The sequence below is a fragment of the Gobio gobio genome (genome assembly GCF_949357685.1).
Source record: "Gobio gobio genome assembly, chromosome: 16".
NCBI classification, from domain to species: Eukaryota; Metazoa; Chordata; class Actinopteri; order Cypriniformes; family Gobionidae; genus Gobio; species Gobio gobio.
Window position 1 is genome coordinate 51,776,738 of NC_137109.1, and position 22,414 is coordinate 51,799,151.

The 22,414-nt window shown below is 40.6% G+C and overlaps 1 protein-coding gene across 1 annotated transcript in view; it reads left to right on the plus strand.

Annotated features, from left to right (window-relative positions):
* The window catches only part of fat4 (FAT atypical cadherin 4), a gene marked incomplete at its 5' end in the record, with an annotated part of 147,436 nt that overhangs the window by 84,292 nt on the left and 40,730 nt on the right, over positions 1-22,414 (plus strand). Inside the window, one exon of the mRNA XM_079839361.1 lies at positions 5,515-5,689. Within this exon, the coding sequence (XP_079695487.1) occupies positions 5,515-5,689 (175 nt within the window). The remainder of the gene's footprint in view (positions 1-5,514; positions 5,690-22,414) is intronic.

Sequence of the window (22,414 nt, forward strand, 5' to 3'; positions counted from 1 at the left end):
ACGCCAAAATAATCAGAAACACACACAGACTCACGCCGAAATAATCAGAAACACTCACAGACTCACGCCGAAATAATCAGAAACACACACAGACTCACGCCAAAATAATCAGAAACACACACAGACTCACGCCAAAATAATCAGAAACACACACAGACTCACGCCAAAATAATCAGAAACACACACAGACTCACGCCAAAATAATCAGAAACACACACAGACTCACGCCGAAATAATCAGAAACACTCACAGACTCACGCCGAAATAATCAGAAACACTCACAGACTCACGCCGAAATAATCAGAAACACACACAGACTCACGCCAAAATAATCAGAAACACACACAGACTCACGCCAAAATAATCAGAAACACACACAGACTCACGCCAAAATAATCAGAAACACACACAGACTCACGCCAAAATAATCAGAAACACACACAGACTCACGCCGAAATAATCAGAAACACTCACAGACTCACGCCGAAATAATCAGAAACACTCACAGACTCACGCCAAAATAATCAGAAACACACACAGACTCGGGGTCAGTGAAACACACACAGACTCACGTCGAAAAAAGAGTTCGGTTTAACTTGAAGAAATGATGACAGAAATATATTACTATTGAACGGTAGAATGTACCTTCTACACACATTAGTGCAAGAATGGACTGCTCTCAGGAGCTCAGAGAACTCAAGCGTGGTACACTCAAAAAGAAAAAAGGTTCTATATGGCACCAAAAATGGTTCTTGGCTCGTAATCATAGGGGAACCTTTTTTAGTGCTATATAGCACCAATTTTGGTGCTTCATACCCCTTTTCCACCAAGGCAGTGCTAGAGCTAGTCCAGAGCCAGAGCTAGTCCCAGTTCATAGTTGGTTCGACTGAGGAGCTTCTAAGAACCGTTTGCTTTTCCACATGCTGAGAGCCACAACAGAGCCATGTCTTACGTCACTGTATACGTCTCATCTCTCTCAGCAACGCTAGCGAGGTGTTGCCAAGTCTGCTGTTTTGCCGCGGCTGTTTTTTCATGTCCGCGGGTTGAAGCGACCCCAATTATGTGATATTTAGCCCCGGGAATGCGAATTTTAGTAGGCAACCATGCCAAAAAAACAAATTTTACCCCCAAATTTTTACCGGGGAAGCCCCCCTGAAACACGATTGTGCTTGTTTTGAGTAGCAATTGGGCGGGTTTTGTTGTGAAAACCTGGCAATCCCGGGCAGCGGGAAACACAAAAACACCAGGCTTGCGAAATGCATCGGCGCTGCGCAGACCGATCAAAAAAAAAAAGCCTTCCATCAACAATGCAAACGTTGCGTTACTATTGATTCACATGGCTTTACGATCCTACATCGGCATCAAAACACTACGAAAACACAGCGAATCCAACGCATTCATGCAGTTTGCCGTCATTTGTATAGACGGAGATTACAAACGATCAGCAGCTGTTAGCTCCATTAGCTGCTATTTCAACAATGGCGGATCTCCAGTTTGTGTTGGTCTTGTTGACTCCGCCCCCAGCGCCTGACGTAATCGGTTCTTACTTCTAGCCCTGTTCTAGCCCAGCAATGTTTTGGTGCTACTTAAGAACCACTTTTCCTGGCTCGGAGCTGGGCTTTGGGTGTGGAAACACAAAGAACCGATTTGAAACTAGGCTCTGGCTCCGATCTAGCTCTGGCTCTGCTTTGGTGGAAAAGGGGTATCAGTGGTTCTTCAGTGGTGCTATATAGCACCTTAGTCAGAGAACCGGTAAAGAATCTCTGAAGAACCACTGAAGCACCAAAATTGGTGCTATATAGCACTAAAAAAGGTTCCCCTATGATTACGAGCCAAGAACCATTTTTGGTGCCATATAGAACCTTTTTTTTTTCTTTGAGTCGTGATCGGTGGACACCTGTGCAATAAGTCCATTCGAGACATTTCCTCACGACTAAATATTCCACGCTCAACTGTTAGTGGGATTATAACAAAGTGGAAGCAATTGGGAACATCAGCAACTCAGCCACAAAGAGTGGGGTCAGCGCATGCTGAGGGTCACAGAGTGGGGTCAGCGCATGCTGATGGTCACAGAGCGGGGTCAGCGCATGCTGAGGGCCAAAGAGCGGGGTCGGCACATGCTGAGGGCCAAAGAGCGGGTCAGCGCATGCTGAGGGTCACAGAAGTGGCCAACTTTCAAGTGTAAAGTTGTGGGGGTGGGGTTGTTTTTCAGGGGTTGGTCCGTTAGTTCCAGTGAAAGAAACTCTTTCCAAGACATTTTGGATAATTTCATGCTCCCGACTTTGTGGGACCAGTTTGGGGACGGCCCCTTCCTGTCCCAGCATGCACCAGTGCACAAAGCGTCTCCAGTAAGACATGAGGAGGAGTTTGGTGTGGAGGAACTGGAGTCCTGACCTCAACCCGATAGAACAGCTTTGGGATGAATTAGAGCGGAGACTGAGAGCCAGGCCTTCTCGTCCAACATCACAAATGAAGAATCCCCATAAACACACTCCTAAACCTGGAGGAAAGCCTTCCCAGAAAAGCTGAAGCTGTTAGAGCTGTGACTCCATATTAAACACTACGAATTGAGAATGGAATGGCATTGAAGCTCATGTGCATGTAAAGGCAGGCGTCACAACACTTTTGGCGATATAGTGTATGCTTGACTAATTGATTTAAAATGGATATTGACTAAATAAGATTTCCCCAAGAAGGCAAGAATGACCCTCATATTCTTCCCAACAGTTGAAAGCCACAAACTCGGAATTAAAAAAGTGGGAATAGCATGTAAACGCAGCATTGGCTCCTCTCATTAGAGCGGGCGGCTCTGGTTCTACATCATTTCTGGATTTGCTTTAACATGCAGAAATGCAAGAGCAGATTTCCCAGACAAAGCGTGCTCTTATGTGCAAACGTGAAGAGTTTGACGGCGCTGGAATGATAAACGCAGGGCGTGTATTCGGCTCCGGCTTCCCACTGTAGGGTGACAGAGTGGAACTGCCACGGATAAATGACTTAATGAGGGTTTCCTCGAATGTCCGAGTCCAAACAAAGCTCACCTGAGAGGGGAAATGAGCCGGAGTCAGGTGTGCCAGCGGGTCAGCCTCTCACGCAAACTCTGGAGACAGAATGAGAATGTTAATCAACCTCAATCACAATCTTTAAAACGTAAAGAAATTGCTTAAATAATGTAATCTTTCATTGAGATATGACGTTCGGATCCACTACAAATGCTCACTCAGTTCATTTATTATGGTAACTGGTGTTTTTTTGGAGTTGTACAATGTTTTTGTGCTCCACCCGTCCAATTGTGAAACTGGTTGCAGTTAAATTCAAATTTAAGGTCATAAAACGTCTTAACCCTCTGGTGCTCTTTGGTCATTTCTGACCGTAAACATTTATTTTTTGAAATTTTAAAAATCACAGCTTCATCAGAATGATATGAAACTTGGTGACTTGTCTAGCATTAGGTTTGTAAACACACAAAAACATTGAGGGCATGATTCGAGCATGCTAATTGGTCGTAAAAAATACTCCCACTTGTGCTCTTTTGTCAAAAATGACCCCCATAGGAAATTAATGGGAAATCTGCAAAAACACAAATTCACAGAAACAAATCTATATTTCTAACAACAACAAAACAATCTAAAACTTTATAATACATAGTCTTTGAGATTTTTTAAATATATATTCAAATCCATCAACAAAAAATAAAAAAATCATTAAATGTGTTCAAAAGAGAACTAGTGAATTCTCAAGCCTCTCCATAGTTGCAGGATTTCTTAAATAATTCCAAAAGAGGGGCTAAACTGCCTTCACAAAATATATTTTGAAGGCCTAGTCTCTATTTTAACCTGAAATACTGCAATAAAAAAAAAAAAAAAAACATTTTTGTATCATTTTCAATGGCAAAAATAGACCATAATTATTGCATAAATATTAAAAAATACCATCAAATCATCTCAAAATACAAAATTAAAAAGAAAAAATATTATTATTAGTTTTACTGGAGTGGAGGAAGTTTAATTTGTAGGTGTCCGGTCACTTATGAGCGGGAAGACGACTAATGAAACCCCTGAACCAAGAGCACCAGAGGGTCAAATGTCTTAAATGCCATTATTATTTAAAAGGCCTTAAATTGGGGAATGAAAGAATGGGAATCATGATACTCTTTGGTGATGATTTAATGAAATAAATGCACATTTCAAAGTCAAAACGTGGATCTACAAGCTTGTGCAACTGTTGGTGAATTACATCATGGTGTTTATATTGTAATATGTTGTAGATGGTTGTAAGAGTGCATGCTTTATCCATAGATATCCATAATAAAGGCTAGATGTCTCGTCCGCGCTGCTGGCCAATGGAGGTCCACACCTGGCGGCCATCTTGTCACAGCTCGCTCATCATTGTGTTTTAATGGTGCTTGCACTTTTTAAATAACCATAACTTGCTCAATTTTCTACCGATTTTCAAACTGTTTGGTTTGTTATAAACGTCAGAGATGTAGTTATGACACTGCATACTTATGAAAAATTATCCATAATTTGTTCAAGCATCCATAATTATAGCCACGTTAATAAAAAAGAAAGCTTGCCTGTGACAAAAGGGCCGTCGGTGATGACGATTTAGACTCCGCCGTAAGACATCTAGCCTTTATTATGTATATCTATGGCTTTATCTCTCAAATCTGTTTGAGCGATCAGCGGGTAGTCGTAAAGTCATTTCAAAATAAGAGTCCCTCTATATTAAAAGTCCCGCATTATGCATACAATCTTTTTCTCTGGTTATTACGGGTATTTTGGTTACACAACAAACAGTATCTGGCATTCAATCGAACTCAAACTCTCTCTGATCCGCACGGCCACCGGAAGAAAAGACATTATTGAACGCATATAGATTTTGCACAATATCAGGACAATAATCTGCGAATTGCCTTTCTTTAAAAGCACTACTATTATAACAGCAACATTTGATATCAATCGACCTCTAATTCATATTAGTATGCAAGTATACACTGCAAAAAAATGCTTTTCTTACTTATTATTTTTGTCTCGTTTTCAGTCCAAATATCTAAAGAATCTTACAGTAAGAAGCATTTACTAGACAAGCAAAAGTTTTTGTCTTGTTTTGGGGGGAAATAACTTAAAATTAAGGAAGTTTTTGCTAAAATAATCTGCCAATGGGGTAAACAAAATAATCTTGTTTTCTGTTTGAATTAAGAATATTTTTCTTACCCCATTGGCAGATTATTTTGCTTATTTTAAGCAAAAACTTCCTTAATTTTGAGTTATTTTCCCCCAAAACAAGACAAAAACTTTTGCTTGTCTAGTAAATGCTTCTTAATGTAAGATTTTTTTTATATTTGGACTAAAAACAAGACAAAAATACTAAGTAAGAAAAGCATTTTTTGCAGTGTATTATACATAAAACATGTCTTTTAATCTGGTTTTTAAGTCCTCGTTGAATGTGTTTTTTTTTTTTTGAGTGGTTATGTATTTACGCAGGTCTTTAATAGTCTTAACTGTCCGGCAGGTTGTGGCCCGTGATGATGACCTGGGCGCTAATGGTCAGATCAGCTACACCCTGACCAGCGGGAATGAAGCGGGATCATTCAGCCTCACATCTGGAGGTCAGCTGAACCTGATCCGAACGCTGGACCGGGAGACTCAGGACAAATACACGCTGGTCATCACGGCTCACGATACAGGTAAGACCGGCCCATGAGCCTACGATAATCCACACTAGCGTTTCTCATCCACACTGAAACACCAGAAAACGTTATATCCAGTGATCGCTCTTCCTGGTCTAAAGGCAAAATTGACCTATCGGTAAGCCCCTCCCCTCGAACGCAGATGAGCCAATAGCAGTTGAGTATCAGTTGCGCTGGGACCGGAACTCGGACATCTTTAGGTTTCAGCGCCATAGAGAAACATCGGAAGCTCTCATCGGTTTGATGGTGTTTATGCTACAGAAATGCTCAAACGTCGTGCCTGAGGAACTGTAACACTGACTCCAGCGATCCTGAGAGGATTTTCTGTTTGTCAAACTCTCATTAAGTTACGATTAAAGTCCCTGCTAACATACAAACTGTAATAACGAACTGATCTCACGTCATGTAACACTGTAACATTAGGTCAAAAACACGTCTACATTTCAGTACCTCTCCATATTAAACTGGTTATATGTAAATTAATTTAATTTTAGATATGTTTAAGGTCTACATTATCTCCTATTTTGATGGGTATTATAGTCTCCGGGTAACGAAAGGAAGAGCTCGCACGCAGTTTATCGCAGTTGTTTTGCAGATACAAAGTTTACCAGTTATTAACTGCACCATCGAAAAGGTATAAGCTCAGTGTATGTGTGTTTACTGTGAGTTGTTTGAGTGTTTTTGTGTAATTTGCTGTGTATGTTAATGATAATGCAACGGAGAGCGAGAGTTTGTGAATGAGACGTTAATGCGCACTTCTTATGCTTTGTTTGTTCAGCTCTTACGATGATTTTTTTGAGTGAAAAACGATGTAATAAACTTGATAAACCATCAGTTAAGTTTGGCCATCATTCGGACGGGATATACGCTACAATCTGTGTCCAAAAACATCTCAGGATAGGTTTTCACACTGACAGCTCTCATTGTAAGATATAGCAACTCCGTTTGTTTGTCCGCGTTAGCAACAGTAACTAAGGGGGGCGGGGCTTACCGATAGGTCAATTGCGGTGACAGACTGAAACTGGTTTTGTCGGATCAGCACATTCCCCTGCCATTGGTCGGTCCTCGTTTTCGCCAGTTGAACTTGTTTAGTCGGCATTGGTCTGGTTGTAGAGCGTCTGAGAAGTAATGTGAGTTCATGTGAGATGGTGGTCCAGTGGGTTAAACCATGGATCTGATGTGCAGAAGGTTGCTGGTTCGATCCCAGCGGTCACCAGAGTGTCCCTGAGCAAGGCACTTTACTCCATGTTGCTCCAGGGGGATTGTCCCTGTAATAAGGCCACTGTAAGTCGCTTTGGATAAAAGCGTCTGCCAAATGCATAAATATGTAAACGTTTTATGTCCTGAAGTCTGGTGATTGTCATGGAAGACTTGGAGTTAAAGGGTTAGTTCACCCAAAAATGTAAATTGTGTCATTAATGACTGAGCCTCATGTGGTTGGACACCCGTCAGACCTCCGTTCATCTTCAGACACAAATGAAGATATTTTAGTGTAAAGCTGATGCTCTGAAAGGCCTCCATTGGCTCAACTTTACACTCTCAAGACCCTTAAAAGACACTAAAGACTAAAGTTACAAAGTCCATCTCACTACAGCGGCTCTACAATAACTTTATGAAGACGAGAATAGTTTCTGTGCGCAAAAAACCCTAAATAACGACTTATATAGTGATGACGATTTCAAAACACGGCATCATGAAGCTTCGAAGCGTTATGAATCAGTGAGTCGATTCAGCGGTTTGAAGCGTTATGAATCAGTGAGTTGATTCAGCGGTTTGAAGCGTTATGAATCAGTGAGTTGATTCAGCGGTTTGGAGCGTTATGAATCAGTGAGTCGATTCAGCGGTTTGGAGCGTTATGAATCAGTGAGTCGATTCAGCGGTTCGGAGCGTTATGAATCAGTGAGTCGATTCAGCGGTTTGGAGCGTTATGAATCAGTGAGTCGATTCAGCGGTTTGGAGCGTTATGAATCAGTGAGTCGATTCAGCGGTTCGGAGCGTTATGAATCAGTGAGTCGATTCAGCGGTTTGGAGCGTTATGAATCAGTGAGTCGATTCAGCGGTTTGGAGCGTTATGAATCAGTGAGTCGATTCAGCGGTTTGGATTGCCAAAGTCACGTATTTCAGCAGTTTGACACGCGATCCGAATCATGAATCGACTCACTGATTCATAACGCTTCAAAGCTTCATGATGCATTGTTTTGAAATCGTCATCACTATATAAGTCGTTATTTAGGGTTTTTTGCGCACAGAAACTATTCTCGTCTCTTCATAAAGTTATTGTAGAGCCGCTGTAGTGAGATGGACTTTGTAACTTTAGTCTTTAGTGTCTTTTAAGGGTCTTGAGAGTGTAAAGTTGAGCCAATGGAGGCCTTTCAGAGCATCAGATTTACACTAAAATATCTTCATTTGTGTCTGAAGATGAACGGAGGTCTGACGGGTGTCCAACCACATGAGGCTCAGGCATTAATGACACAATTTACATTTTTGGGTGAACTAACCCTTTAAGCTTTTCTTTGAGAGAACAAAAAATTTTAAAATCATTATTTCGATTTATGTCATAATTTGACTTTTTCAATCATAATTTCAAATTTGTCATCATTTCAAATTTTAAGTCATAATTTCAGAAGGACGAAATGTAGAGAAAGTCTTAATGTGCTACAAAACAAGCCTCATTTCAGTCTTAGACTCTTCTGGCAGGCTTCACTCATATATTCGCTCTGGAGCTGTTGTGAAGAATGTGTGTGTGTGTGTGTGTGTTCTGGTTAACTCCTGCTCTCTGGTCTCTGGTTAACCGTCTGGGCCGACTGGTGCCTCTGGTCCATTCCTCTGAGGTCACATGACCCGCTGTAAGGCCAGGGATTGGCTCTGGACATCAGAACTTCTGAGCGGAAAGATCCGGAAGCGGAGAGAGACTCTGTGAAACTGTGACTGATGTTTTGGCTTCAATCTGCAGACGCTTCTTACATTTTCTACACGGGTTTGGTAGTAAATCTGCTGGAGTGTGTGATCAGATGTGTGTGTGTGTGTGTGTGTGTGTGTGAGACTGTAAACCCGGCTGACTGGACCCGGACTCCGGCCTTTCAGTCTTCATTCTTCAGAAGTGTATTGCAGTTATTAGTGATTTTGTAAATGCATGTTTATCACGAACACTGGGTGATTAATGCTGCAAATGTTTATCCGTGTTTGTGTCTGTTTGCGCTGCGTTCTGCCAAGAGCCGACTGAAAGAGCGCGTGAGTGTGTGTGTGTGTGTGTGTGTGTGTGTGTGTGTGTGTGTGAGTGTGTGTGTGCTCATTGTGTGCTGATGATGGGGAATATGGAGAGCTCTTTCCCATTCCTGGGCTTCCTGTGGATCAAACCCCTTCACACGTTCTCCAGACGTTATTCCTCATATTCCCAGTGGAAGCCCGTTTCCCCACATACGCTGGTAAATCATAATTGTGACGTAAAAAGTTGAAATTAGTCATAATCATGAGATGAAAAGGCAAAATGATGACAAAAGTCGAAATTATGGCATATTAAATTGAAATTATGACAAATCATAATTATGAAAATTATCGAAATTGATGTCATAATTCTAAAATTTTGTCACAATTCTGACTTTCTGTCACCATATTGACTTTATAAGTCATAATTTCGAATTTGTCATAATTTGGAATTTTAAGTCATAATTTTGCTAGTCATAATTTTGAATTTGTAATAATTTTGACTTGTCATAATTTTGTCATAATTTTGACTTATTAAGAAATATAATTTCGAATTTGTCACAATTTTGATTTATGTCATAATTTTGACTTTTTAAGTCATAATTTCGATTTATGTCGTAATTTGACTTTTTCAATCATAATTTCGAATTTGTCATAATTTGGAATTTTAAGTCATAATTTTGCTAGTCATAATTTTGATTGTCATAATTTCGAATTTGTAATAATTTTGACTTGTCATAATTTTGACATTTTAAGAAATATAATTTCGAATTTGTCACAATTTTAATTTTTGTCATAATTTCAACTTTTTAAGTCATAATTTCGATTTATGTCGTAATTTGACTTTTTCAATCATAATTTCGAATTTGTCATAATTTGGAATTTTAAGGCATAATTTTGCTAGTCATAATTTTGCTAGTCATAATTTTGACTTTTTAAGAAATATAATTTCGAATTTGTCACAATTTTGATTTGTCATAATTTCGATTTATGTCGTAATTTGACTTTCTCAATCATAATTTCGAATTTGTCATAATTTGGAATTTGAAGGCATAATTTTGCTAGTCATAATTTTGCTAGTCATGATTTTGACTTTTTAAGTCATAATTTCGAATTTGTCATAATTTGGAATTTTAAGTCATAATTTTGCTAGTCATAATTTTGAATTTGTAATAATTTTGACTTGTCATAATTTTGTCATAATTTTGACTTATTAAGAAATATAATTTCGAATTTGTCACAATTTTGATTTATGTCATAATTTCGACTTTTTAAGTCATAATTTCGATTTATGTCGTAATTTGACTTTTTCAATCATAATTTGGAATTTGTCATAATTTGGAATTTTAAGGCATAATTTTGCTAGTCATAATTTTGCTAGTCATAATTTTGACTTTTTAAGTCATAATTTCGAATTTGTCATAATTTGGAATTTTAAATCATAATTTCGATTTATGTTGTAATTTGACATTTTAATTCATAATTTTAAGTGTCACAATTTTGGCTTTTAAGTCATAATTTTGATTTATGTCATAATTTGACTTTTCAATCAATTTCAAATTTGTCATAATTTAAAATTTTAAATCATAATTTCGATTGTCATAATTTTTTATCATAATTTCGATTTAGGTTGTAATTTGACATTTAAAATCATAATTTTAAGGTTCATAATTTTGACTTTTAAGTCATAAATTCAATTTGTCATCATTTTGATTTATGATGTCGTAATTTGACTTTTTTAATCATAATTTGGAATTTTAAATCATAATTTGTATGTAGTATGCTTTAATTTAACCTTTTAAATCACAATTTCTCCTTTTTTTCTCAGTTCAGAGTTGGGCGGTAACGTTTCTGGATGTTGTGCTGTCACTCGCTGATTTTGCTGCTGTCTCTTTAAGACTTCTGTATGTAAATGAGCTCTGTGACGCTGTATCTGGGCTGTTGTGTGTAATGAGGCTGGTCGTGTGTTGATTATTTGAATGGCTGTGGTGTCATAATCATGATTTCTGATTCATGTGTTGTTTGTCTTGACGTGTGTAAGTCGTGTGTGTACAGGCGTCACATGACAGATCTCCATATCATCAATAACAGCCGTTAACGTCTCAGTCTATCAGTTTATCAGTCTATCAGTTTATCAGTCTATCAGTCTATCAGTCTATCCGTCTATCCGTTTATCAGTTTATCAGTCTATCAGTTTATCAGTCTATCAGTTTTTCAGTCTATCAGTTTATCAGTCTATCAGTCTATCCGTTTATCAGTTTATCAGTTTATCAGTTTATCAGTCTATCAGTCTATCAGTTTATCAGTCTATCCGTTTACCCGTTTATCCGTCTATCAGTTTATCAGTTTATCAGTTTATCAGTCTATCAGTCTATCAGTCTATCCGTCTATCCGTTTATCAGTTTATCAGTCTATCAGTTTATCAGTCTATCAGTTTTTCAGTCTATCAGTTTATCAGTCTATCAGTCTATCCGTTTATCAGTTTATCAGTCTATCAGTTTATCAGTCTATCAGTTTATCAGTCTATCAGTCTATCGTTTATCAGTCTATCCGTTTACCCGTTTATCCGTCTATCAGTTTATCAGTTTATCAGTCTATCAGTTTATCAGTCTATCAGTTTATCCGTTTATCCGTCTATCAGTTTATCAGTCTATCAGTCTATCAGTTTATCAGTTTATCAGTCTATCAGTCTATCAGTCTATCAGTTTATCAGTCTATCAGTTTATCCGTTTATCCGTCTATCAGTTTATCAGTTTATCAGTCTATCAGTTTATCAGTCTATCAGTTTATCCGTTTATCCGTCTATCAGTTTATCAGTCTATCAGTTTATCCGTTTATCCGTCTATCCGTTTATCCGTTTATCCGTCTATCAGTCTATCAGTTTATCAGTCTATCAGTTTATCCGTTTATCCATCTATCAGTTTATCAGTCTATCAGTTTATCCGTTTATCCGTCTATCAGTTTATCAGTCTATCAGTTTATCAGTCTATCAGTTTATCCGTTTATCCGTCTATCAGTTTATCCGTTTATCCGTCTATCAGTCTATCAGTTTATCAGTCTATCAGTTTATCAGCCTATCAGTTTATCCGTTTATCCGTCTATCAGTTTATCAGTCTATCAGTTTATCAGTCTATCCGTTTATCCGTTTATCCGTCTATCAGTTTATCAGTCTATCAGTTTATCCGTTTATCCGTCTATCAGTTTATCAGTTTATCAGTCTATCCGTTTATCAGTTTATTATTCTATCAGTTTATCAGTCTATCAGTTTATCCGTTTATCAGTTTATCAGTTTATCAGTCTATCATTCTATCAGTTTATCAGTTTATCAGTCTATCAGTCTATCAGTTTATCAGTCTATCAGTTAATCAGTCTATCAGTTTATCAGTTTATCAGTCTATCATTCCATCAGTTTATCAGTTTATCAGTCTATCAGTCTATCAGTCTATCAGTCTATCAGTCAATCAGTCAATCAGTCAATCAGTCTATCAGTCTATCAGTCTATCAGTCTATCAGTCTATCAGTCTATCAGTTTATCAGTCTATCAGTCTATCAGTCTATCAGTCAATCAGTCAATCAGTTAATCAGTTAACCAGTTTATCAGTCTATCGGTTTATCAGTCTATCCATTTATCAGTCTATCAGTCTATCAGTTTATCAGTTAATCAGTCTATCAGTCTATCAGTCTATCAGTTTATCAGTCTATCAGTCTATCAGTCTATCAGTCTATCAGTCTATCAGTTTATCAGTCTATCAGTTAATCAGTCTATCAGTTTATCAGTTTATCAGTCTATCATTCCATCAGTTTATCAGTTTATCAGTCTATCAGTCTATCAGTCTATCAGTCTATCAGTCAATCAGTCTATCAGTTTATCAGTCTATCAGTCTATCAGTCTATCAGTCTATCAGTCTATCAGTTTATCAGTCTATCAGTCTATCAGTCAATCAGTCAATCAGTCAATCAGTCTATCAGTTTATCAGTTTATCAGTCTATCAGTCTATCAGTTTATCAGTCTATCAGTTTATCAGTCTATCAGTCTATCAGTCAATCAGTCAATCAGTTAATCAGTTAACCAGTTTATCAGTCTATCGGTTTATCAGTCTATCAGTCTATCAGTCAATCAGTCAATCAGTTAATCAGTTAACCAGTTTATCAGTCTATCGGTTTATCAGTCTATCCATTTATCAGTCTATCAGTCTATCAGTTTATCAGTTAATCAGTCTATCAGTCTATCAGTCTATCAGTTTATCAGTCTATCAGTCTATCAGTCTATCAGTCTATCAGTCAATCAGTCAATCAGTCAATCAGTCAATCAGTCAATCAGTCTATCAGTCTATCAGTCTATCAGTCTATCAGTCTATCAGTCTATCAGTCTATCAGTCTATCAGTCTATCAGTCTATCAGTCTATCAGTCAATCAGTCAATCAGTCAATCAGTTAACCAGTTTATCAGTCTATCGGTTTATCAGTCTATCCATTTATCAGTCTATCAGTCTATCAGTCTATCAGTCTATCAGTTTATCAGTTTATCAGTCTATCAGTTTATCAGTCTATCAGTCTATCCATTTATCAGTCTATCAGTCTATCCATTTATCAGTTTATCAGTCTATCAGTTTATCAGTCTATCAGTCTATCAGTCTATCAGTCAATCAGTCAATCAGTCTATCAGTCTATCAGTCTATCAGTCTATCAGTTTATCAGTCTATCAGTCTATCAGTCTATCAGTCTATCAGTCTATCAGTCTATCAGTCTATCAGTCTATCAGTCTATCAGTCAATCAGTCAATCAGTTAATCAGTTAACCAGTTTATCAGTCTATCGGTTTATCAGTCTATCCATTTATCAGTCTATCAGTCTATCAGTTTATCAGTTTATCAGTCTATCAGTTTATCAGTCTATCAGTCAATCAGTCTATCAGTTAATCAGTCTATCAGTTTATCAGTCTATCAGTTAATCAGTCTATCAGTTTATCAGTTTATCAGTCTATCAGTCTATCAGTCAATCAGTCTATCAGTCTATCAGTCTATCGGTTTATCAGTCTATCCGTTTATCAGTCTATCAGTCTATCAGTCTATCAGTTTATCAGTTAATCAGTCTATCAGTCTATCAGTCTATCCGTTTATCAGTCTATCAGTCTATCAGTTTATCAGTTAATCAGTCTATCAGTCTATCAGTCTATCAGTTAATCAGTCTATCAGTTTATCAGTTTATCAGTCTATCAGTTTATCAGTCTATCAGTCTATCAGTCAATCAGTCTATCAGTTAATCAGTCTATCAGTTTATCAGTCTATCAGTTAATCAGTCTATCAGTTTATCAGTTTATCAGTCTATCAGTCTATCAGTCAATCAGTCAATCAGTCTATCAGTCTATCCGTTTATTAGTTTATCAGTCTATCAGTCTATCAGTTTATCAGTCTATCAGTCTATCAGTTTATCAGTCTATCAGTCTATCAGTCTATCAGTCTATCCGTTTATCAGTTTATCAGTCTATCAGTCTATCAGTCTATCAGTCTATCAGTCTATCCGTTTATCAGTTTATCAGTCTATCAGTCTATCAGTCAATCAGTCTATCAGTCTATCCGTTTATCAGTTTATCAGTCAATCAGTCTATCAGTCTATCAGTCTATCCGTTTATCAGTTTATCAGTCTATCAGTCTATCAGTCAATCAGTCTATCAGTTTATCAGTTTATCAGTTTATCAGTCTATCAGTCTATAAGTTTATCGGTCTATCCGTCTATCGGTCTATCGGTCTATCGGTTTATCGGTCTATCGGTTTATCGGTCTATCAGTCTATCAGTCTATCAGTCTATCAGTCTATCAGTTTATCAGTTTATCAGTCTATCAGTCTATCAGTTTATCAGTTTATCAGTCTATCAGTTTATCGATCCGAACTCGCCACATTCCTTCAGCTTTACTGAATTTTCCGGCTCTACAGTCTCGACCTTTAACCTCTTGCTTTTCTTTGTCCCTAGAAATCTCCACAATATCTTTCCATATGATCTCTCTCTCTCTCTCCCTCTCCCTCTCTCTCTCTCTCTCTCTCTCTCTGAAGGAAAGCTGGCAGCTCAGCGGAGAGATCTTGGCAGGCCGAAGTCATTATTTGGAAATGTGTGTTTTTCTGCGGAGTGTGGCGGAGAGGCCAACAGTAAAAAGGTGCTTTACGAGAGAGAGAGAGAGAGAGAGAGAGAGAAGATAGGGAGAGAGAGAGAGAGAGAGAGAGAGAGAGAGAGTGAGAGAGAGAGAGAGAGAGAGAGAGAGAGAGAGAGAGAGGGATTATTCTGCGCGCCAGGGAAAGATGTTGGCAGAATTTATGAGGAAAAACATGGACTGCTTGGCAGATAGGACAGAGAGAGAGGGAGAGAGAGAGAGAGAGAGAGAGAGAGGGAGGGAGTCCACCCATAGGGAAAATGGAGTCACATGAGATCTCTTGATGGTTTCTCTGATGATCTCTTTGCTCCAGTCGTTGTGGACGCCATTTAGAGTCATAACATTTGAGCGATAACAGTTTCATGCGTTTCTCTTCATTAAACTGCTCCATTGACTGATATTTGTTCTTGTTTTGAGCACAAACTCACTTCATTTTGATACATTTTTCATGAATCAAGTCTGAATATCTTCAGTTGTTCTTCTCCAGTAAATGAGTCTTGATTTAAGAATGTTTAGATGTTATTATAAGACACAAACTCTGAGGAAGACGATGATCTTTACAGTGAATACACACTGATTCTGTCCAAACCACAGATTTACAACTATTATACATATATATACTACACAACTATTGTCCAAACTCACTTGCTCGCACACTTACTCACACACACACACACTCACTCGCTCACACTTACTCACACACACTCACTCGCTCGCACACTTACTCTCTCACACACACACACACACACACACACACACACACACACACACACACACACACACACACACACACACACACACACACACACACACACACACACACACACACACACACACACACACACACATGTTTGTTTTTGTGAAATGTGAAGACATTCCATAGGCGTAATGGTTTTTATACCGTACAAACCGTATTTTCTATCCCCTTACACTGCCCCTAAACCTACCCATCACACACACACACACACACACACACACACACACACACACACACACACACACACACACACACACACACACACACACACACACACACACACACACTGCCCCTAAACCTAGCCCTCACAGGAGACTGTGCAGTTCACTTTCTGTGAAAAAAAACTTGTTCTGTGTGATTTATAAGCATTTTGAAAAGTGAGGACATGGGGAACGTCCTCATATTTCACCCTCTTTTTGTAATACCTGTGTCATACCCATGTCATTATACACATTTGTGTCCTGATATTTCACAAAAACATGCCCACACACACACACACACACACACTCACTCACTCTCACACTTACACACACACACTCACACACACTCGCTCAAACTTACTCACACACACTCACACTCACACACTCCCTCACTCACTCACTCACACACTTACTCACACACACACACACACACACACACTCTCACACACACTCAAACATACACTCACGCTTACACACACACTCGCTCACACACTTACTCACACACTCACTTGCTCACACTCACTCACTCGCTCACACACACACTCACTTGCTCACACTCACTCGCTCACACACACACTCACTTGCTCACACTCACTCACTTGCTCACACACACACTCACTCACACACTCACACACACACACCTACACACACACACACACACATGTGAACAATCCAGAAATAAAAGCCCAAAGCAAACAGGACGGAGGGGGAACAGCAGAGCGACTCCAGCTCATTGTTATGGGTGTTTTTCTGAGACTGGAGGTCTGCAGCGGTTCATCTGAGGTGATGTTAGTTTGGCCCTGATTCACCACGGTAAAATCTCAACACACAGATTTACTAGTTTAACCGCACACCGCAGAAAATACATCTTTGTCTTGTTTTCCAGCACTAATATCCTCAAAACGAGTTAAATGTGGCCCGATACACTGAACGAAGGCTTGTGTTCGAATAACACGTCTATTCACAACACATTCTCTGTTTTATATCAGTATAGAACATAATAAAGACCAGATAACTCGTTACTGGAGGAACGTTTATTCATAACTTTTAGAGAACCTTGACACAACATTCCCTGTGAGCTGGGATCTTGGATATTCGAGTTCTCAACGATTTAAATTCAGGAACGTCTAAAGTTATATAAGTTGTGATAGCGAATTGCAACAATATTTTTTTTCACCTGAGACAAACATCTCGGCTAAATGGAAAACAACAGACACAAATGAAGTCGTTAGACGGTTTGAGATAGACGGATGGGTTTGGGTTTGGGTTCTGGAAGCGTTTAAAGCCGGATTCGGTGCCAGAAGGAGACAGAAAAGCCCAGAGTCTTTAAATGGACCCGAGTCATTAACATTCTTTATCTTCTAAGCGCTGAGAAGTTACAGGGCAAACAGAGACGCGCTAAAGGGCCCCTGAGAGTGTGTGTGTGAGTGTGTGTGTGTGAGAGTGAGTGTTCTATAGGCTCATTCTAAGGGATTTGTGGCTCTTTAATAAATGTGACCAAACAGTGTGTGTGAATGATGTTGAACACTCTTTTATTTCCCAAAGCTTCCCTTCTTCCTGCTCTCATTCTCACGTTCAGTCTCTCCTCAGACCACATTAAAACCCTCGGCGGCCATATCTTAAATTTAAACCTGAAGAGCCATGAATGTGTCCCGTGTTTTTGCGTTCCAACACAAAATATACCGCAGCCTCGAAACGTATTTGGATACTTTAATGACTTTATTTATCAGCTGGTGTTTTTCAAGCTGAGAGTGTTTGTTTTTTCGTGTATAATGAGCAACACTTTAGGGACAAAATTGTATGGGTTTTGAGGTAAAATATGACGTTTTGTGGCGCCTGCCTTCACACACACATGAGCTTCCCATTCTCAATCCGTAGGGTTTAATATGGAGTCGCTCTAACAGCTCCAGCTCTTCTTTCCTCCAGGTTTAGGAGTGTGTTTATGGGGATTCTTCATTTGTGATGTTGGACGAGAAGGCCTGGCTCTCAGTCTCCGCTCTAATTCATCCCAAAGCTGTTCTATCGGGTTGAGGTCAGGACTCCAGTTCCTCCACACCAAACTCCTCATCATGTCTTACTGGAGATGCTTTGTGCACTGGTGCATGCTGGGACAGGAAGGGGCCGTCCCCAAACTGGTCCCACATAGTCATGAGCGTGAAATTGTCCAAAATGTCTTGGTGACGCATTAAGAGTTCCTTTCACTGGAACTAACCCCTGAAAAACAACCCCACCCCATAATCCCCCCTCCACCAAACTTTACACTCGGCACAATGCAGTCAGGGGAGTCCCGGACTCACCCATGGGATTGTCAAACAGAGAAGCGTGATTGGTCACTCAGAGAACACGTCTCCACTGCTCTAGAGTCCAGTGGTGGCACGCTTTACCCCACTGCATCCCACACTTTGGTGCTGTGTGGCTTGGATGTGCTGCTCGGCAATGGAAACACATTCCATGAAGCTCTACACACTGTTCTTGAGCTCATCTGAAGGCCACAGAAGTTTGGAGCTCTTGACTCTGCAGAAAGTTGGTCACTTCTGTGACCCTCAGCATGCGCTGACCCCGCTCTGTGACCCTCAGTATGTGCTGACCCCGCTCTGTGACCCTCAGCATGCACTGACCCCGCTCTGTGACCCTCAGCATGCGCTGACCCCGCTCTGTGACCCTCAGTATGTGCTGACCCCGCTCTGTGACCCTCAGCATGCGCTGACCCCGCTCTGTGACCCTCAGCATGCGCTGACCCCGCTCTGTGACCCTCAGTATGTGCTGACCCCGCTCTGTGGCCCTCAGCATGCACTGACCCCGCTCTGTGACCCTCAGCATGCGCTGACCCCGCTCTGTGGCCCTCAGCATGCACTGACCCCGCTCTGTGACCCTCAGCATGTGCTGACCCCGCTCTGTGACCCTCAGCATGCGCTGACCCCGCTCTGTGACCCTCAGCATGCGCTGACCCCGCTCTGTGACCCTCAGCATGCTCTGACCCCGCTCTGTGACCCTCAGCATGTGCTGACCCCGCTCTGTGACCCTCAGCATGCGCTGACCCCGCTCTGTGACCCTCAGCATGCGCTGACCCCGCTCTGTGACCCTCAGCATGCTCTGACCCCGCTCTGTGACCCTCAGCATGTGCTGACCCCGCTCTGTGACCCTCAGCATGCGCTGACCCCGCTCTGTGACCCTCAGCATGTGCTGACCCCGCTCTGTGACCCTCAGCATGCGCTGACCCCGCTCTGTGACCCTCAGCATGCGCTGACCCCGCTCTGTGACCCTCAGCATGCGCTGACCCCGCTCTGTGACCCTCAGCATGCGCTGACCCCGCTCTGTGACCCTCAGCATGTGCTGACCCCGCTCTGTGACCCTCAGCATGCGCTGACCCCGCTCTGTGACCCTCAGCATGCGCTGACCCCGCTCTGTGACCCTCAGCATGTGCTGACCCCGCTCTGTGACCCTCAGCATGTGCTGACCCCGCTCTGTGACCCTCACCATGTGCTGACCCCGCTCTGTGACCCTCAGCATGCGCTGACCCCGCTCTGTGACCCTCAGCATGCGCTGACCCCGCTCTGTGACCCTCAGCATGCGCTGACCCCGCTCTGTGACCCTCAGCATGTGCTGACCCCGCTCTGTGACCCTCAGCATGTGCTGACCCCGCTCTGTGACCCTCACCATGTGCTGACCCCGCTCTGTGACCCTCAGCATGCGCTGACCCCGCTCTGTGACCCTCAGCATGCGCTGACCCCGCTCTGTGACCCTCAGCATGCGCTGACCCCGCTCTGTGACCCTCAGCATGCGCTGACCCCGCTCTGTGGCTGAGTTGCTGTTGTTCCCAATCGCTTCCACTGTGTTAAAATCCCATTAACAGTTTGTGGATTGAACACCTGAAGTCAGTGATATGGAGGGGCGTCCCAATACTTTTGCCAATATAATGTGTGTGTATATATATATATATATATACAGCTGTTCTGGTATAACGGAGACATTTTTTTAAGTGTTTATTATTCAGAGACGACCATCTACAAATGGAAAGGTGATCTTACATCTGACCACACCTCATCATTTGGTGCTTTTCCTTCCAAACATGCAGATCTGTATTAATTAAGTGTTGAGATGGATCAGTTTAATGCAGTTTACAGATGTGTGGAATCAGAATCACTTTGAGATGGTGACTGTGTCCGAAACTAGTTAGCATTTCAGTCGACAACATCTTAAAACTGCTTACAGACACCATAACATCTGTTGGTGTGTGTGTGTGTGTGTGTGTGTGTGATGGGTAGGGTTAGTATAAGGGGAGAGAATATACAGTTTATACAGTATAAAAACCATTACGCCCATGCAGAGTCCCCACAAAGATAGCGAAGCAGATGTGTGTGTGTGTGTGTGTGTGTGTGTGTTATTAGATGTGCAATGGAAATGATTGACTGATTGATTATAAACACGATGAAGTGTTTTTCGGTCATCTGTACAGTGGACTCAGTAAGAGAAGGAAGCGTTTGTCAGGTTCGGGACGCGGCCGGAGAGTGTTTGTCCTTCCTGAAGCCTCTCCAAACACACACTTAATAAAGCACTGAGCGCTGCAGTAACAGGGCAACAGATCTTCAGTCGCACAAACATCTCATTTGCCAGTGTTCACTGGAGTTTTATTGACTGTGTCTCTCTTTCTGTGGGTGTGAAGGGGAGTAAATATAACTGCCCCGTGAATTTACTCTCCCATTCATTCATCCTTCAGAGCCTGTGAGCGTTTCCAGCGCTTACAGGAACACTTTTGAAGATGCTTCAAATCGCAATCATTGTTTTTGACAGAAATCTTTGCAGGAATGTAATATGAAGATTGTACTGAAAGTGACTAGCAGGCACAACAATGTCGGCATAACATCCTGGCTACTGATGTAACCCTCCTTTCCTGATGGAGTTATGTCTACTGACACTTAGGGTTTCACTTCTGACAATCACAGCTGAGTTTTAGAAAAATGGCCAATGGAATTGGCAAGTGGAATTCAAGTGGCCACTGCCACACACATGCGGGTATTTAAAGGGTTAGTTCACCCAAAACTGTAAATTGTGTCATTAATGACTGACCCTCATGTGGTTGGACACCCGTCAGACCTCCGTTCATCTTCAGACACAAATGAAGATATTTTAGTGTAAATCTGATGCTCTGAAAGGCCTCCATTGGCTCAACTTTACACTCTCAAGACCCTTAAAAGACACTAAAGACTAAAGTTACAAAGTCCATCTCACTACAGCGGCTCTACAATAACTTTATGAAGACGAGAATAGTTTCTGTGCGCAAAAAAACCCTAAATAACGACTTATATAGTGATGACGATTTCAAAACACGGCATCATGAAGCTTCGAAGCATTATGAATCAGTGAGTCGATTCATGATTCGGATCGCGTGTCAAACTGCTGATTCGACTTTTCATATGCATCCATTTGGGAGAGTGTCAAATTTATGTGAATTAATGGAATATAGACATAGCCTTAAAATGCAGAATACACTGATGGGATCCACACACTCACACACACACACATACGCAGCAGGTCAGTATTAATGCGTCTCATAAGCGGCTTATGTGGCTCCATATGTTTGTGCGAGACTGAGTTTGTCTTGAGCTTACAGCCGAATTAACATGCAGCACACGCTTGAATGACTTCCAGAGCGGGAAACCAGGACAGATGGAGCACATTTACCGCAGTCAGGCGCTTCATTTAGTTCTTATCCAGCTGAGGAGTCTGAAACGAGTCTCCAGGGCCGAGCTTTGTGTGACATGAGCACTGAACACCGATTCTTTCATGATCACGGACACTAATGTCAAATCATAATGGCCTAAATGAGTCGGTTCACGGTGAAGTATTCCATATGATTCATTTGAACTGATTCATTTGAACTGATTCATTTGAACTGATTCATTGAAACTAACTTGTCAGTTCTCGTCAACTCGTCATTTGTGTGTGTGAATCATTGATGTACTATTATAGTTTTTGTTCGATTTTATTTTTATATTTTCTGTTTTCATTTTATTTTTAGTTAACATTTTAGTAATTTTGTTCTCTTTTTTAAATATGCCTGCATAGATTTTTAAGTTTTTATTTTATTTTAGTAAAAACAACCCTAAACTAAACAAAAATGAGACTACACTGTTAGAAGTGGTGACCTTAAAGATTCATTTTTTACCTATACAAATGTATTTTCTTGGTATAAATGAATGTATTTAGTTTGATTGAGCAATATTACATAATATTTTGGACTTTGAATGTGAATCTTTTCATATTTGGTTGTGGATTGTGGGAGTCACAGTTCAGAAAGACATGCAGAGATTCAGTGTGAATCATTTATCAGTTCAGTTCAGGTGTTTATCATCATAGATAGCTTCATGAATGGAGTTTTGTGCTTCTGTCATTGAAACACACACACACACACACACAC